Genomic DNA, 19,260 nt, shown 5'->3' on the forward strand with positions numbered 1-19,260 from the left:
GCGCGCAGTCAAGCCCGGCCGCCGCCGGCCCTGCCGCGCCCTCGGTCCCCGCTGCGCCCTCCTCCGCGCCCTCGACGCCCGCCTCCGCCGCGCCGTAGTCCTCGTCCTCCTCCGGCTCGCCCTCGGGCTCGGAGATCTGCGCGGCGATCTGCATCTCGAAGATGGTGTCCTCGCAGAAGCTCACGAAGAGCTCCATCTTCTCGGACTCGCCGCCCTCGTTCACCACGTCGAAGATGAACTGCCGCTTGGACTCCTTGACCTGCGTGCGGGGCGGGGGCGCCACGGGGTGAGCGCGCGGGCCGCCGAGCCCCCCACCCCGACCCCGCGCCGGGCGTGTGACGGCGAGGATCCCCCGGAATCCCCACCCACAATCCTAGACGAGGGGCTCGGCTGCTCCAGTCTTCGCAGCTGGGGAAATGGGGGCCTAGCAAGTCACGTCCTCGGGGTGCCGCAGCCGAGCGGTGGCTGAGGGAGGATTGGATTCCCCACAAGCTGGCCCGGGAACCGATGCTCTTCGCTCCTCTGAGAGATGGAGCGTAGTGGGTGAGGGCAAAGGTTCCGCAGCCGGCCAGCCTGTCTGGGTCCCAACCCTGATTCTGCCACTGAGTCGCTGGGTGACTTAGACGTAACTCCCCCTCCGACATTGGGGGATAATAATAGGACCTCAGTTATAGGGTTGGTGTGAGGTTTCAGTGAGTTCAGAGATGCCGAGAGATGAGAACCGTGCCCGGAGCCTAATAAATGCCACATAGTGCTCGCTGTTATAGGGCTGCAGAGCACTGGAGGTCCACGCGGCACACGTGGCCTCGAGCAGAAGGAGAAAGTGGGAATGCGAGAGGGTAAGCAGGCAGAACAGGGTGTTTGGAGGAATTCAGAGACAAAGTGTGCATGTGGGGAGCACGTGAGAGGTGGGGGTGGGGTGGAGGTGGGTGGAGCACCCACAGCTTGTAGAAGAGTGTGAAAGGCCTGTGGTGAGCCGGGGCTTCCTGCAGGAGGAGGGATGTGGCAGACATCCTGCGTGCAAGGATGGTGCAACCACTTTTATGCCAGATTGCTTGGGGGGGGGGATATGCAATCGGGCCCCAGGGGACACGGGTGAATGTGCAAAATCTTGAGGGGTCCTGTGGAGTATGTGAGTGGGCACCAGGGACTAAAGGAGGAATTGGGTGGTGGTATGGGAAGATGTGGGAAGGATGCCACGGTGTGGAACTCAAGTGTCCACTGTGGACGTAGGCACACGTGGCAGCCATGCAAGGGCCTGGGGCCCAAACTGGAGGGGGGCCTTAGTGTGGGAGGGGCCTACAATTCATAGCGTCAGCGGACATGAGGCAGGCGTGAGTGTGCAAGGGGAACCCGGGAGTCAGTGCAATAAGGCCCAGAATATGAGAACAGGGTTCAGCGTGGAAAATGAGCCCAGGTGTGCTTGAGCCAGGTGTCACTGAGGAGACATGAGGGGCCCATTTGTGGAGGCGGTGATGGGAGTGCAAGCCTCATGGGCTACAAGTGTGAGATGGGAAGGGGTGTGCAAGAGCATGTGGGAGGAATGTGCAGGTGAGGAACAAATGGGAAGTGGGAGTGTAAAGGGCATGCAGTGTGTGAGCAGGAGGACTACCGGGGCAACAGAGTCAGGGCTGGAGGCTGAGAGTGTGTGAGGGGCACATGGGAGTGCAAGAGGATAGGGAACGGGAACTACATGCAAGCTAAGTGTGAGCTGGCTGGGGGCCTACCAGAGCCGCATGAGTGTACTCTTGGGGCAAGTGAGCATGTAGGGGGCATTCAGACATTTGTGGGTGGGCGTGTGAGAGCCTGAGACAGGCCACATCAGGCCGAGGATAGGCCTAGCCGCCAAGGACACTCAGGAGCTCTGTGGGTGAGTTGGAGTGTGGTCCAAGCGTGTGCAGGTGATCATGGGCATGCCACAGAGCGCATGCAGGGGCTGGATAAGTGAGGGGTGAATAACCATATGGTGTGCCAGGACTATAACCTCTGGGTGAGTGTACAAGGGGTGTGCACCAACACGTGGACCCCAAGTAAGTGGACATCATTTCCCGGGACCTCAGAGAGCATTTGGGGGCACATGCGGTGACTGGTGAGGAGCAGGCCAGCAAAACAAGGCACCCCCACCCCCGGCCCCAAGCCTCCAAGATGAGTGTGCAAAAGAGAGGGCATGAGTAGGCCAGCTTGAGAGAGGGCACACCAGGGGCTGCTGGGAAGATGAGCAAGGAAGATGTATTACCATCTATAACCAACGTGTTCCAGTATGTGACAGCGTGGGTGTGAATAGAACTATAAGGACACACTAGAGCTCCCAGGGTGAGTGTGCAAGTGGCAGGCATGGTGTTCAAGCAGCCAGTGAGGGCACAGCAACACTAGTACGTGTGCGAGGGGCTTACATCTATCTTTGGGCTAAATCTGCTAGAGGTGGGCAGTGGAGACCCGGGGACGTGCAAGGGCACCGCAGGGCCCATAGCATGGGTGCAAAGGGTGGGCATGGGTTTGCACGAGCGCAGCAAGAGCCCCCCAGGGCCTGCGCAGTGGCTGTACAAAGCAGGTACCCGCCCCTGTGGGGTCCAAGCGTGCAAGGAGCATGCACCAGAGCTGGGGGAGGTGAGCATGCACGTGCGCAGGCCCGCCAACCTGGGGCATCTCCCACTGGGTGCGGTTGGTCTCCGAGATCTCGAAGTAGATGCGCTCGATGCGGCGCGAGGCACCCATGATCTCGATGCGGCCCAGGTAGGGCCGGAAGTACTCGAGGATGCTCTCCGCCAGCTCGAGGAAGTTGCGCAGGCGCGGGTCGTGGGGCACGTGCTCCGACAGGTTGGTGAGCAGCACTGCCACGTTGAAGCCGATGTCTCGGGCTGGCTCCTGGAAGCGGTTGGCGAACTCCTCACAGTTGATCATCTCATTCTCATCCGCTTCAGAGCAGGAAAGCAGGAACTGGATTTCTGGGCCTGTGAACTGCTTCTGGCTGTCCATAGCCTGCGGTGGGGCAGGGGTGGGCGGGAGAGGTCAGAGGGCCGGCCCAGGAGCCTCAGTGCTCTTCTTAAAAACAGTTATGGGCTTTTCATAAAGACAGAAAATTCCAGAATCATAACCACCACCCAGGGCTGAAACCCCGGCAGGTTGGCACAGATAGGGCTGTACCGGAATGCTGCATTTCCACAAAGCGGAGCCACCATCCACCGTAAGATACATTCCTTTTTCACAGATGGTAAGATGTGAATCGGTGAAACTCAGCACTTGTGTAGAATAGTAAAGAAATGCTGCCCCAGGCTCTCCATGTGCCCTTCAGGCCTGCTGTCTACCCTCCCTGCTTGTGGGCTCCTGTGGCCTGTCCCAGAGGCTCCCTGGGACCCTGTGGAGGTAGGCAGGGTCTGTCCAGTTGGGATCAGGGAACTAGAAGAGAATGGTGCTCTCCCTGACTTCCTCCCTGAGCTGGTCATGTCCCTCCCTCGGATGTCAGTCCTACAGTCCCACCCACACAACTTCTATCTCCAAGTTAGGTAACTACTGTCTCCTCCAGGACAGCCCCTCGAGGCTAGGGCCCTGACTGATTCATGTCACCTCCCACCCCTAACCTTCCCGAAGGCCCGTTTGGGCTGCCCTCACCCCTTTCCAGCAAGTACATTATTGACACTCGACACAGTGGAGAGCTCTGAATTTCAGCTGGAAACAAAGTCATATGCCCATCACCCCAGAATTAAATGCTCACATGGACATATTTTTCAAATACTAAATATTTAAGAACTGAAACATTACAGATATGATTGGAGCCTTCTGTGCATTCTTGTTTCACTCCCCCCCCCATGCTACCCCCACCTTCTCCCAAAGTAACCACTATCCTGGCGTTGATCTATCCTTCCAAACATGTCTCAATACTTGTACTACCTAAATATCTGGGCATTTTCTCACAAAAATACATACTATCCCATGCATTTTTTTTAACTTAAAGAAATGCTATTATATAATTTGAAACTTGCTTTTTTTTCACTCAACTATGTTTTCAAGATCTATCCATGTTGATCTATGGATCAAATGAATTCATTTTTACTGCTGAGTAGTATTTTTAATAAATGTAACACCATATATCCTCCCGATAGTGGACATTTTGGTTATTTCCAATTTTTTACTTTACAGACAACACTTTCATTGAACAGTCTTGTGCTGATCTCCTGTGCACTTGTCGCAAGAAGTTCTCTAGAGCAGTTTTTCAAATGTTTTGACTGCACTCACAGTAAGAATGCATTTTGTAGTGGGACTCCAGAGAAAGGGGTTTATGATATGATTCTGACTTTCGTTATGCAACACACTCTGCCATGTTCAATACCATTTTATTTTTAAAGATGCTAGGCATGACTTAACTAAATTAATTTCATGACCCTCAGATGAATTGCAGCATGCAGTCTGAGAAATGCTGCTCCGGGGTAGGAACAGAAGCGAAATCTTCTGGCTCTAAAAAGTGCTTTGTAGCCAAGAACTTTGCAAAATGCTTTCTAAATGAGTAACATGCTTTGCAAATCATGAAGAGCTCTATAAACCACAGAGTGTGGAGACATCATCACACAGGAACTCCTCATTATCTACCATTGCCGCACCGACCTGCTGCCCCCACTTCTGATGCGGTGTGACACTGCCCCTCTTAAAAGACCCCCTCCCAATGGGGAGGCCTGGAACTATATTCCCCTCCATTCAGTCTTGGACTCTGCTCTTGTGATTTGTGGCCCTCTCTTTGTCATCATCCATTTGCCCACTCCGCTTCTTTCGAAATACCTCTTTCTCTGATGGCTCTCAGCTTCCTATGCTGGAGTCCTCCTTTATTCCAGACTTCAACAGGTTGGGGGCACCAGGCCTGGAATCTGCACCCCTTTCTTGAGATGCACACTCTCTATGGAGATATCATTGAGGCCCAAGGCTCTGAACACTATCCCATAACCAATGAGCGCCCAATGTACATCTCAGCCTTAACTTCTCCCCAGAATCCAGACACTCAACTGCTGAAGCCCCTATCTAACATCCTTTTGTGGATCTCTACCCCAAACTGGAAATAGTCCAAACTGAACTTTTGATTTCAAAACCTCTCCTCCCACTGTCTTACCCATCTCAGGAATAGCATCGCTCCCCACCCCGCTGCTTAAGCTAAAACCTTTGAGTCATCCTCGATTCCTCTTTTCTATCTCACCACCCACACTTGATTCATCAGCAAATCTGTCAGCTCCGCTTTCACAGATTAGAACCCACACACATCTGCCCCCTCGATGGTCCCACCCTGGTTTCTGTCCTGCATTGTCACCCGCTGGACTCTCACAGCAACCTCTTCCCTGTTCTCCCTGCTCCCCCTCTATCCCCAGGCAGGCGACCCTGTAAACATCAAAGGACACACCTCTCCCTGCTCAGAATCGTCCCTTGGCTCCATTTCATTCAGGTTAAAAATTCGAGTCTTCCCTGCAGCCAACCAGGCCCTGCACATCTGCTGCCTTCCTCCCCTCTTGCACTTGACCTCTTCCATTATCCCCATCAACAGCTCTCTCCAGTCATGCTGGCCCCCTTGCCACCCCTCTGGTTCCCACCTTTCAGCATTTAGACTTTCTGTCCCCTTTCTCTGGGGATGCCACGACCTCCCCCACCTCCACAGGGCACATTTCAGCTCTCAGCTTCAATGCTCTTTTCTGGAAAGGCCTCCCCCATCCACCAGGTTGACAGGGCTTAGTCCACCTATGCTCTCTCTCATGGCACACTGCTCATTTCCTTCAGACTACAGATTATAACCTGAAATGATTATTATTATTTATTATTTTTTTTTTTTAGAGAGGAAGGGGGAGGAGGGGCAGAAAGAGACTCTTAAGCTCCACGCCCAGCGCTGTGGGGCTCAACCTCACCATCCTGAGATCATGACTGGAGTCGGACAGTTAATCGACTGAGCCACCCAGGCGCCCCTATCTAGTTATTTTCATCTGCCCCTTCCCACGGGCTATCTGCTCTGAGGGTGGGATCTCTGTTCTGCTTGCTGCTACACACAGTAGATGTCCAGGACACAGCTGTCCAGTGAATTAAGCATCTTGAACACAGAGGAGAGTTTGTCCCTTCATTATAATTTTTGAAAATTAAAAAGTCCTTTTAAAAATCCTGACCTTGCCATTTAAACCATAAAGAAACCGAAACGCCTGTTGTGAAATACATTTTTGTAAAGAGTCTGGGAATCCTATGAAGCTTTGTGTTTAGGAAACCATACGATGCGTGATAAATGGTCCCTTAGAAATACGAATATTAACAAAAATGAGGAGATGGTCATTTTGCAGTCTCTAGTGCACTAACGCGTCTGGGCAGTGAATAGCGGTAGCAGCCGACCTCACCAAGGAGAGATGACAAGCAAGGATTTGCCTCCTGAAGAACGCAGGCGGCTCCACAGAGGATGTGCCGACCAAACAAACAACAAACAAGCAAATCTGAACCTACATCTGATGGGCTTCTTGACCTAAGTCTCAGTGTGCAGGAAACACGGGAAGGAGGAACATGCTACATGACACTACAAAGTTGCCTGAGCCCTGGAAACCGTGCAGAACTCTACAAACAGGACAGGCACTTTCCTATGAGAGCCAAGGGCCACTTGGGGCTGCTGAGCCCTTGAATCAGGGCTGCATACTGGATGTCAGACTTAGCACGAGAAAAAGAAAGTAAGAGGCGGAAGAGTTGTTTTGTATTGATTACATGTTGAAATGATATTTTGGATATATGAGGTTAAATAAAATATATTGTTTTGAAAATGACCACATGCGTGTCTTTTTGCTTTTTAAAAGCAGGGATGCTAGAAATATTTAAATGATGCATGTTACTCACACTGTATTTCTAATTTTTTAAAAAAGTAAACTCTACTCCCACCGTGGGGCTCAAACTCACGACCCTGGGATCAAGAGCTGCGTGTTCTACTGACAAGCCAGCCGGGTGCCCTGCTCACACTGTATTTCTGTCAGAGAGCGCCCCTCTACAGGGCCGAGCACCTGGGTCTCCAGCAGATCAGCTACAAGGAAAAGGAAAAGTGCTGGAGGGGAAGCGGTAGATACAAGGAGGTTTAAAGAAATAGCAACCAGTTGCAATGGGTGGACCTTGTTTGGATCTTGGTTCAGAAAACATTTTTGGGCGTCTTCCTTCAGCTCAGGTCATAATCTCATGGTCCTGGGACCAAGTCCTGTATTGGGCTCCCTGCTCAGCTGGGTGTCTGCTTCTCCTTTTCCCTTTCCCCCTCCCCCAGCTCGTGGTCGCTCTCGCTCTCTTGCTCTCGCTTTCACTCTCTCTCAAATAAATAAAATCTTTAAAAAAAAGAAAACATTTTAATTTTTTAAAGATTTATTTCTTTTCTAAAGATTTTATTTATTAGAGAGATTGGGAGGAGGAGCAGAGGGAGAGGGACAAGCAGACTCCCTGCTGAGCGAGGAGCCCAAGGTGGGCTCCATCCCAGGACCCTGAGATCATGACCCGAGCCGAGCCGAAATGAAGAGTCAGCTGCTTAACTAACTAAACCACCCAGGCTCCCCTATTTATTTTAGAGAGAGAGAGAGAGAGAGTGCGCTCGTGCTCGTGCAAGTGAGTGGGGGGGGGGCGGTTAGGGAAAGGTAGAGGGAGAAAGAGGGAGAGAATCTTTTTTTTTTTTTAAAGGAGAGACACTTTATTTATTTTTTGGTTGGTTTTTTTTTTTTAAGATTTTATTTATTCATTTGACAGAAAGAGAGACAGCCAGCGAGAGAGGAAACACAAGCAGGGGGAGTGGGAGAGGAAGCAGGCTCCCAGCGGAGCAGGGAGCCCAATGTGGGGCTCGATCCCAGGACCCTGGGATCACGCCCTGAGCCGAAAGCAGAAGACAGACGCTCAACGACTGAGCTACCCAGGCGCCCCTGAGGGAGAGAATCTTAAGCGGGCTCCATGTCCATTGTGGAGCCTGACTCCGCTCGATCTCATGACCCTGAGATCATGACCCGAGCTGAAACCAAGAGTCAGACTCTCAACAGACTCTCACCCAGGTGCCCCCAGAAAACAGTTTTTAAATTATAAGTGATATTTATGAGATTTGGAAATGTGAACATTGACTAGATATTTGATGATTTAAAGAATTGTAGATATTTTTTGTTTGTTTTTATCCCCTTTTTGGTTAGGAATGATAATGACATTGTGGTTTGTTATTATAAAAGGAAAAGTAATTTTCCTTACAAAAGAAAAGTCTTTTTAAAAAATTTTTTATCCATTTATTTGAGAGAGAGAGTGAGAGTGAGACAGCACAAGGGGGGGTACAGAGGGAGAGGGAGCAGCAGGCTCCCCACTGAGCAGAGAGCCCAACACAGGCTCAATCCCAGAACCCTGAGATCATGACCTGAGCCGAAGGCAGATGTCCAACCGACTGAGCCACCCAGGTACCCCAAAAGAAAAATATTTTAAGACCATCTATTATACAACTCCATTTACACGAAGTGTCCAGAACAGGCAAAACTATAGAGACAGAAAGTAGACTAGCAGTTGTCAGGGGCCTGGGTGGGGGAAGTGGGAAGTAACTGCTAAAGGGTACAGGGTGTCTTTTTTGGGGTGATTAAAATGTTCTAAAATTAGATTGTACTTATGGTTGCACAATTGTGTGAATATGCCCAAAAAACCCACATTGAAGTGTACATTTTAAATGGATGAATTTGGGGCACCTGGGTGGCTCAGTCGTCAAGCATCTGCCTTTGGCTCAGGGCGTGATTCCAGAGTCCTGGGATCAAGCCCCACATCAGGCTCCTCTGCTGGGAGCCTGCTTCTTCCTCTCCCACTCCCCCTGCTTGTATTCCCTCTCTCGCTGGCTGTCTTTCTGTCAAATAAATAAATAAAATCTTTAAAAAAAATAAATGGATGAATTTATGAGGTATACCCAAATAACATTTGCAGACTAAAAAAAAAAAAAAAAAAGGGAAAACCTCAAAACAGTACTGACCAAGCATAAGTTACTAGCCTGCAATGTGTCTTCGGCCACCAGGGAGGGCTTTCTCAACTGTAGTGGGTTTTTTGGAGTCTGCAAAGTACTTATCAATGAAGACATGCCTAGCAAAGTGCGAACTCTGTCAACCACAAAGATCTTGGGAAACCAGAAAACAATGTTATACTTTTAAAATGCAGATCTATGTATGCAAAGAAATTGAGAAATAAACATCTGGAGAGATGTGCACCAAGGTGGATGCCAGTGGTAGTCTTTGGAGAGGTGGGAAGAAAACAGGACTGGGGTGGGGGCCAAAAGGGACCGCGACCATAGTGGTAAGTTCTGAGTTTCTTTACAAGAAGAACATATTCTTGTATTATCTATTTCATGAAAAGTGAATCAGATAGTTTAAATGATTTTCGACATGAAAATCAAAGTATTCTGCTTATCCAAAAAATATACAGTAACACCATAAGCAAAGTCAAAAGACAAATGATGAACTAGGAAAAACAGGTGCAAGTCCTATCACTAACAAAGTTATAATCAGCCTAATACATAAAGAGTTCTTAGAAATAAGGAAGAAAAATACCATCATCCCAATAGAAAAATTAGCCAAGGACACGGTCAGTTCACTGAACAAGGTAATACAGAAGAAATAACAGAAAAAGATGTTTCACTGCACCCCTAGTAGGAGCAATGTGAACTTAAACTGCACAGCAATATTGTTTTTCACCTATCAGATTGGCAAAAGTCCAAATATTTGACAATGCGGTCTGGTGGCGAGGCTGTGGGGAAACAGGCACTCTCACATGCTGCTAATGACAGGGAAAAACAGAGGGCAAAATTTGTCCAAATGACAAATGCATTTTCTCTTTAACCCAGAAATCCTGCTTTTGGAAGTATATTCTTAGATGTAAGGCGCATAAAGAATGACATTATGTACAAGGGTATTTGTTGTAGCCAGCATTGCTAGTGGTCCAAATGGAGCCTTCCTCAGCACACTTACTCCCACCTGCTGGAAATTTACAGTACAAATTTACAATATTCTGTGCTATCAACTGTACCTTCATACAGTGCACAAATTGCACAACTGCCCATGAGTTGTAAAAGCAAAAGACTAGGAGTGAAGCAGGTGTCTGTCAACAAAGAATAATCAAAGAAACCATAATATATACATAAGATAGAATACTGGGCACCTTCACAGAAAGAATGAGGTCACTCTCTGATCTCCAGAATATATTATTAAGTGATATAGACCGGTGTATGTAGTTCACTGCCTGTTATGCAAGAAAGGAGGAAAATAACAAAATGGGGGGGGGGAACCGATGCAAGGATACCAAGGAAACTAATGTTACTCACAGCAGTGGGGAAGTCGAGGGAGGGGGGAAGTGGGCTGAGAAAGCAGTGGGAGTGAGACTTCCCACTTCATACCTTGTTACATTTTTGCTGTTTAAATTATGTGAATATATTCTCTATTCCGAAATAAAACCAATGCACTTTTCAAGTTGCAGATTGTAACTCTGTGACACTGAGCTACTGAGCTATAAAAGTTGTGTATATGACATCAACCTTGTTCTGTGTGAAGCTCTGAAGTCAGGAGAGATCTGTACCCATTTCATTTTTAAAATTCATCTTATAACTCATCGTTCATACCCATTTACCAATCTCTCTCTATTTCCTCCACCCCTGAGCCCTTCATACCACTCATTTTCTATTCTCTGTTTCTACCAGTTCTTTTTTTTTTTTTTTTTAAGATTCCACATGTAAGTGATGCCATGAACTATTTGTCTTTCTGTTTCTGGCTTATTTCACTTAGCATAATGCCCTCCCGGTTCATCCATGTTGTTGCAAATCACAAGATTTCCTTCTTTTAAAAGGCAGAATAATAGTCCATTATATATTACATTCAGAGGTTAGTTCCATACCCCAGCTATTGTGAACAATGGTGTAATGAACATGGGAGCACAGCTATCTCTTCTAGACAATGGATTTGTTTCCTTCGGATATATACCCAGAAGTGGCTTTGCTGGATCCTACAGCAGTTCTATTTTTTAATTTCATTTCCTAGTTCTAAATTCATTTCATTTCATTTCATTTTTTAAGGAAAAAATACTCTTTTCCTTAGTGGCCATACCATTTCACATTCTCACCAACGGTGCATGAGGGTTACTTTTTCTCTATCTTCACCCACACTCATTATCTCTTGCCTTTTTCATAACAGCCATCCTCTCAGGTGTGCGATGATATCTCATTGTGGGCGTGATTTGCATTTTCCCTGATGATGGGTGACGTGGAGCACCTTTTATTTATTTATTTTTTAAGGAGGTTCCGCACCCAGTGCGGAGCCCAATGTGGGGCTCAAACTCACGACCCTGAGGTCGAGACCTGAGTGGAGATCAGGAGTCGCGTGCTTAACGACGGAGCCACCCAGGTGCCCCTCGAGCACGTCATCATGTACCTGTCGGCCATTTGTATGTCTTCTGAAAAATACCTATTCAGGTCCTCTGCCCATTTACAAATTAGGTTTTTGGGTTTTTTGTTTTTGTTTTTGTTTTTTTGCTGTTGAGTTGTGTAAGTTCCTTGCGTGTTCTGGATATTAGCCCCTCCAATATCTGTGGTTTGCAAATATTTTCTCCCATTCCATAAACTGCCTTTTCATTTTATTGATGGCTTTCCTTTTCTGAGAAGAATCATTTAAAGGTTATGAATGAGGTGTATTTTAGCTCCTACATGGTGATTGTTGGTTCCCTGGCTGATGGAGATTCTCTCCCTAAACCTGCCAGGCTCTAGGGTAGGGCTGGGACTTCAGGCCAGGGCCTGGAACCGAGGGAATGTTCGCTCTTTATTTGACTAGATCAATGGCCGAGTCAGGAGGCTGTGTGCTCTGCAGCCAGGCTGCCTGAGCTCTAATCCCAGCTTTGCCACGTATTAGCTGTGTGACCCTGAGCATGTCGCTTTGCCTCCCCATGCCTCAGTTTCCACTTCCGTCAATGAGAATAAAAAATAGTCCTTACCACTTGGGGATGCTGTAAAGACTACGTGACCTAATCCATGTACACACAGGACCTGGCACAGAGCGAGAACATGGTAACTATCAGCTCTTCTGGAGCGGGAGGGCTCAGGAACTGCAACAGTGAAGAGGCCGGGAGAGGTTGGCAGCGAGGGTGGGGGTCCCACAAGTGCGAGGACAGACGCCCGGGGAAGCAGGCATTGCGGAGGGGAGGAAATGGCAACAGTGGCAGATGCCACGAAGATAACAGAGGAGAGATTTGGGGATGAAGAGGTCACTGACCATCTTGGTCAGGGTAGTCTCAGGAGAGTGACAGGGACTGAAGCCAGCAAGCCCTGAGTCAGGGAGGGGGTGGGAGGTGAGAAAGGAGTGAGTGGAGGGAGACAGCCCTTGGGAGGTATGGCTGAGAAGGGGGAGAGACACGGGGATGCTCTCAGGACGCCTGGGAGGCTGGGGACACTTTATTTTTAACTCAGCAGACCCTGAACATTTAAATGTTTGTTAAATGTTTGTTAAATGCGTAATCGTGGTTGCAACTCCTGGATTAAAATAAGGCGGCACGGGTCTACACTGATATATACAAATAAATGGATGGATGAGTACAGCAAAATGGTACCTACGAAAGGTAAAGGGTATGGTGAAGTTAGGAAACCACCATCTGTTGGGGTGCCTGGATGGCTCAGTCGGTTAAGCTTAAGCATTAGACTCTTGATGTCGGCCCAAGTCATGATCTCAGGGTCGTGAGATCGAGCCCCATGTTGGGCTCTGCACTTGGTGTGGAGTCTGCTTGGGATTCTCTCTCTCCCTCTGCCCTTCCCCCCTAAGAAAAAGAGGTTTAAAAAGTTAAAAAACAAGAAAAAAGAAAACTACCATCTGTCCACTACGAGTAATCATCGTTTTAGGCAGAATCACCAATGCATGCTAACCCTAAAGGGTGGGCAGGGTAGTGACATCGTCGCAAAGCACATCCTCACACGATATCAACGGGAATGATGGTAAATTTCCAGCGGAAACCCTGGTAAACGCCACCTGAACCAAGCGAGCCAAGCAAGCTGAGAGTAACAGGAGGAACCAACATCACATGCCTCCTGCCAGGATGCACTGAGGACACATCACTTCCACGACACTCCTGCCGAGGATGTACAACCTGAATCGAGTCATGGGGAAAACGGGCAAACCCACATTCTGGAACATTCTCTAAAAAACTGGTCTCTGTTTTTCAGAAATGTCAAGATCATGACAGACAAGGACAGAAACATTCTCTAAAAAACTAGTCTCTATTCTTCATAAATGTCAAGGTCATGAAAGACAAGGACAGGCGGAGGAAGGGTTTGGGATTGAAGGAGGCTAAAGAGACAGGATGTCTAAATGTGGTCCCTGACCCCAGACTGGGTCCTTAGCAGGAAAAACAATTTCTTCACTGAGTGAAAACAGAATTAAGGTCTGCAGAGAGCCGAGTCATACTGATGCTAATTTCCTGATTTGCATAATTGTTCTGTGGTTATGTGAGAGAATGGCCTTGTTTGCAGGAGACACTCACTTAAGTATTTAGAAGAAAAGGAGAATCACCAGAGAGCAAATGTGGTAAAAAGTGAACTTTTGGGGCGCCTGGGTGGCTCAGTCGTTAAGTGTCTGCCTTCAGCTCAGGGCGTGATCCCAGAGTCCTGGTATCAAGCCCCGCATCAGGCTCCTTGCTCTGCTGGGAGCCTGCTTCTTCCTCTCCCACTCCCCCTGCTTGTGTTCCCTCTCTCGCTGGCTGTCTCTCTCTCTGTCAAATAAATAAATAAAATCTTAAAAAAAAAAAAACTTCCTTTAAAAAAAAAAGTGAACTTTTGGGCGATCTGGGTGAAAAGATGATCAGAAATTCTATGGATTGTTCTTGCAGCTTCTCTGTAGGTCAGAAATTATTTCAAAAGAAATAGTTAACAAAAGGGTGGGGGAAAGATCTGGCAGGAATAATAGTAGGTAGCATGTTTTGAGTGCCCCTGCGCTCCAGCAACGGCCTACACACTGTCCACCTCACGCCGTTCCTGTGAGGCAGTTAATGTAACTGTCTTAGTCCCATTTCACAGAGGAGGAAACTGAGGCTCAGAGCAGCCGAGTGACGTATCTGGGGTTCCGTAGGGAGAGAGGGGAGAGCTGGGGTGGGAGGACTGACAGAGGCAGAGGAGGAGGCTCCTGGATAGAACTGGTTCCTGCACTCCCCTCCTAAAAGCCTCATTATTTGACCTGTAATGGTCTTTAGTGACTGCCTCCCCATTAGACCGTAAGCCCCGTGAAGGCAGGGCTGTGTCTGTCTCGGTCATTGCTGTGTCCATGGTACCGGCAGAGGGCCCGGCGCGGAGGAGAAAGCCAGCAAATGTTTCTCAACTGAATAACCGTTACGGATAACGATGATAACACTCGCACTAGGGTAATGATAACCGAAATAAAGGTTCTCATCGGCCTTCGTGCATTTCACCTTCAAAACAACCCCAAAGACTGTGCTATCCCCATTTTACAGGTAACGAAGCTGAGTCTCACAGAGAAGTCTCTTGCCATTTGGCACTCCACCCACCTGCCTTCTAGCACCCACCTTCTGGAAGTCCTTCTTGGAGATGAGGCCACGGGGATCAGTGACGTAGTCCTGGAAGGCCTCCGAGCCCACAATGTCCTTGAGTTTCAGGAACATGTCGAAGAACTTAAGGATCATCTCCACGTTGGATGAGGATTCCACAAGCATGTCCACCATCTGCCGGGCAATCATGCCGTTCACCACGTTCCCTGTGGGCGGGGAGCTGGTCAGCGCGGCCTGGGGGAGCCTCCTCTCTGGAGCCCCAGCGGGCCGGCCTCCTTCTCCAGCTCGGGAGCCACCAGGATCCACTATGCTGGTGGAAGCTTCCCTGGCCAGCTCCCACGCCTCCCCCCAGAGGGCACGCCTCATTTCCTGACCTGCATCAGCGTCATGTGTGAACCTGGCCGGTCCACCTTCCTGATAGCTGGGGGAGTCACCGATAAAGATACCAATGACAGAAGCTACCAGCAGGTCCCAGATGCCAAGCCCAGTGCTGGGCTGGCGCGCTCTCATCCTAGCAGGGGAGGGGTGTTACTATCCGTTTGTACAGGTGAAGAGGCTGGGACTCAGAGAAAGTCACACGCTCCGGGTTCCATAGCCAGCGAGGGGGTGAGGATGATTTGAAGCCAGAGCTGCATGACCTCAGAGCTCACACACCTAAGCCTTCCGCTAGTCCTCTGAGGCCAAGAAGGTCCAGAGAGGAGTGAGGCAGAGCCAAAGTGAAGCCAGTGGGGAGAAGTGGAGACTGTGGTAAAGTGTGATCCCACCCCTCTCGAGAGCAAACGGGCTCCAGCTTTTTCTTGTACCTTTCCACTTCATTTATTTATATAGATTCTATTTTATTTCATTTTATTTTAAAAAATATTTATTTATTGGGGTGCCTGCGTGGCTCAGCTGTTAAGCGTCTGCCTTCGGCTCAGGTCATGATCCCAGAGTCCTGGGATCGAGCCCCGCATCAGACTCCCTGCTTGGTGGAGAGCCTGTTTCTCCCTCTCCCACTCCCCTTGCTTGTGTTCCCTCTCTCGCTGTCTCTCTGTCAAATAAATAAATAAAACCTTATATATATATATATATTTAATTTGGGGGGTGCAGAGGGAGAGGGAGAGAGAGACTCTCCAGCCAACTCCTCGCTGAGCATGAAGCCTGACGCTGGTCTCTATCCCACGACCCTGAGATCATGACCTGGGCCAAAATCAAGAGCCAGATGCTTCCCCAATTCAGCCACCCAGGCGCCCCAAATTGTCTTATTAATTAGCAATAAATTACGGTTGTTTAAAGTCACTCAGTTTTGAGGACATTCACCAGACAGCAAAAGCTAACTGACACATTTAACAAATAAATACATAAATAACTATGAGGCACCACCCGCCTTATTAAGATTTCTCTGGGGAGTCAACGAACTAAGGTACGCACATGCAGGGCCTGGCATATAATAAGTGCTCCATATGTGTTTGCTGAGCCTACTACGGTGACTCCTTCACCAACCCATTTGACTCAGACACGATGTCAGAGGAAGTTGAAGGTCAGGCTCTACTGGGTCTCAGAGGGCCATTCCCTGCTTGTCTGAACCTCTGTATCCTCCCCAGATGCCCCCCCTGCGGGTGTTTACCTTCTAGTAGTGACAGCAACATCACCACCATGTCCTTCTGTAGGTCCAGCAGTTCCTTCAGCAGCTCGATCTGGCTGGAGTCCTAGAGACCCCACACCCCAGTTATGTGATGACTGGTCTCTGCAGAGACACCTTACCCCACCTCCATCTGCTTCTACCCCTCCCAACCCACCCTGCAGGGCCTAAGACCCCTTCCTACTCCCCTCTTACCTCCGAGGGGACCCGAGTCCAGACATGCTCCTCGGAAGCAGGGGAAGGGGGCAGAGAGACAAGATTGTGGGGGTGGGGCTGGGACTCTGGGGGAAGCAGGCTCAACAGGTGATATGTGGGGGCAAGAGCTGGCGGACGAGGGGGATTGGGAGGGCAGAAGCTTGGGGCTTATGGTAGGCGCTTGACGTATGTTTGCTGAATGAATGTGCGATGGAAAAAGCCAGACTCTGGGTTCAGGGGAAAGGCTGGAGGACTCAGCCGCGTGCCTTTCGGTAAACAATTTGGGGAGGATGTGGGGGCACACCGCCTCCCCTGTCACAGTGCCTCATGTAGGGCCTGCAGGAGCTGCCTACACGGTCAGAGTTCTGGCTCACGGTCCCTATGTGTATTAGGCTGAGCCACATAACGCTGCCAGCACGCGAGCATTTCTGACCCACCGAGTGGCCATCTCATCTGGTTCTACCCGATACAGCGGAGGAGGGGGAAGGATACCAGATAAATGGCACGGAAGGCTCCTCTACCCCAACGCTCCATCTAGAGTTGCTGATTCTAATTCTAACACAGTTCCAAAGCTCGGCATTCTGACTCTAAGATCCCAACATACCAGAACCTCAAGACCCTAATCTGGATGGGTGTCTGTGGTGTGTCTCTGCAGGCGATGCAAGAGCCAGCACCCTGAGTGGCGTGACAACTGCGCTCTCACATCGAGCCGGGCTAACCCACTTTCCTGGTTTCAGGGGTGGGTGTATGACCAGATCTGGCCAATCAGAGCTCTCTTTCCCCTGGCCACGGTGATTGGCTCAGGGATGAGCATGTGTCTCAACAGTCCAATCAGAGAGAATTTCAAGTCGGAGCTTCCATAAAAAAGGGGTCCCCTGCTCTCTGGAGCAGTTAGTGGGGTGCATAGAACCCTGGGGCACCGTTTTTGCAGCCCGTGTGAGAGGCTGCTTGAGAATGAAGCCAGAGAGAAGACAGACTTTCTGCTGACATCACTCTAGGCTCTGGATCTCTGATGTGAACTGATAACTTCTTTTTCCCGCCTTAAGCCACCACTTTGCATTGGATTTCCAGCCCGTGCAATCTAAGGCCTTGGCTGATGAATTAACAGGGCAGGATTTGGAACTCTACACTAAAACACCAGTATTCTCTAGACGTTTAAGATCACACCAACAACACAACTTCCAAGTTCAACTCCTTTCAAAGAGTCAGATGACACCAGACAGGATTTCTGCCAGCCCCTGTGGCACCTTTGAGTAACTAGAGAAAGGCTCCCCTTCCTCCAGACGCTTCCTGCTGGGAAATTAGAATACAGTAGACAGAATAGTGCCATCTGCTGGAAAGCTGTGGCATTTATGGCGTTCAGGCTGTGGATGGTGCAGCCTTGAATACGTTTACCAGACAGAAGCAGAGCAAACGGACAAGGTGTTCACGAGACGCTGACCAGGCTGCAAAGGGGCGGGGGCTGCTAGGGAAAGGGGAGCACAGGATTCTAGAAACGGGAGAAGGACTCGACAGGGACCTTACATCATGGATGCCCGAGATGGGCGTCATCTGACGCAGGCAGAATAAAGAAACAAAACACTCCTTCAGTCCCAGCCCCTGATCTAGAACACTGCCCCCTTTCTACCCCCAGGGTTGTCAGAATGGAAGAGGACCTCTTCGGAGAGACAAGAACACCAACCAATCATAGAGGAACTCCCGACTGGCGGGGGCGGGGCCTACACATCAGACCAATGGAAGTGTGGCAGAGGAGGAGGCGGGGTCACGCAGAGAGCCAATCCAGAAGGACGATGGATTTGGCCACCCTGAGGGAACTCGTCTGGAACATGCAGGGAGGACTTGGGTGCGAAACTGCCTTGGAAATGGGCTACTTGGGGGATGCCCGGAAACAGCTTGCTGAACAGAGGGGCCCGAACCTGAGCGAGCTTCATCATCATGTGGGCAAACACGTGCAGGAATCCCACCACGGCGTCCCAGAGGCGGCTGTGCGCCAGGCTCTGCTGGTTCCCGGTGCAGGGGCCCTGGGGGGCAAGAGGGCTGCAGTGAGCACCGGGAGGGCGCGGAGGTCTGCGGAGGTTGGGGGCGGGGGGGGGGTACAGAGCGCCTCGCCCCGCCCCAGCGGGCGGGCCCTACCTGGATGTACTCGGTGAGGCTGTTGAACACCTGTTTTGCGACCGACATGGCCTTGGAAAAGTTCCTCTTGCCCTGCTCCTCAATGACCTCCTTGCCCGAGTAGTACCAGTAGAAGTCGCTGATGGACTCCTGGGGGGCCGACGGGGTGTGAAGGGGCGCTGGGCCAACCAGGGCCCCACAGCCCCGAGCCGGGCCACACCTGGACGGCCTCACGTCCTCACCTGCAGCCGCAGAAGGTAGTCCACTGTGCAGATGATAATGTTGATAGTAGTTGTGTTCCCCGTTTGTGTCCGTAGGTAGTTCTGGAAATCTAGGAAGATGAAAAGTCATACATTCATCAAGACTCTACAGTGTGCAGTCAGTGTTTGTTGAGTGCCTGTTGGACTCCAAAGGCATAAATCGTCATTGTTAGTTTATGTAGTCTTTATCGAGTACCTACTGTGTGTCAGAGGAAGGGGAAGATCCTTTATTCATTTATGACTGAGGGCCTACTACGTGCCAAATATGGTGGAGGGTCAGTCATTTAGTCATTCATTTTCCCCCCAAATTTGTTTCTTGACCACCTACAGTGTAGCAGGGGAAAATGGAGGTTCAGTCTTCCATTTGTTTCCAAAAGTTTCTATTGAATGCCTACTATGTGATGGGGGAGATGGAAGATTGGTTATTTATTCATTCATTTATCCAACAAATACTTACTGAGCACCTGCCCAAAGCCAGAAGCGATAAGCATCTGCCATTTCTTTTGTTCATTCATTTAATATATATTTATTGAGCATATACTATATGCTAATGTGAGATGAAGATTGGCC

General features: G+C 49.6%; 1 protein-coding gene across 1 annotated transcript in view; it reads right to left on the reverse strand.

The window, feature by feature from the left end:
- The window catches only part of RYR1 (ryanodine receptor 1), a 108,094-nt gene that overhangs the window by 13,073 nt on the left and 75,761 nt on the right, over window positions 1–19,260 (reverse strand). The window contains exons 77-83 of the mRNA XM_034639016.1: window positions 18,673–18,761; window positions 18,452–18,580; window positions 18,235–18,339; window positions 16,109–16,190; window positions 14,521–14,708; window positions 2,638–2,979; window positions 5–259 (exon numbers count right to left, since the gene is read on the reverse strand). Of these exons, the coding sequence (XP_034494907.1) occupies window positions 5–259; window positions 2,638–2,979; window positions 14,521–14,708; window positions 16,109–16,190; window positions 18,235–18,339; window positions 18,452–18,580; window positions 18,673–18,761 (1,190 nt within the window). The remainder of the gene's footprint in view (window positions 1–4; window positions 260–2,637; window positions 2,980–14,520; window positions 14,709–16,108; window positions 16,191–18,234; window positions 18,340–18,451; window positions 18,581–18,672; window positions 18,762–19,260) is intronic.

Source organism: Ailuropoda melanoleuca, chromosome 12, assembly GCF_002007445.2.
Source record: "Ailuropoda melanoleuca isolate Jingjing chromosome 12, ASM200744v2, whole genome shotgun sequence".
In the NCBI taxonomy this organism is placed as follows: domain Eukaryota; kingdom Metazoa; phylum Chordata; class Mammalia; order Carnivora; family Ursidae; genus Ailuropoda; species Ailuropoda melanoleuca.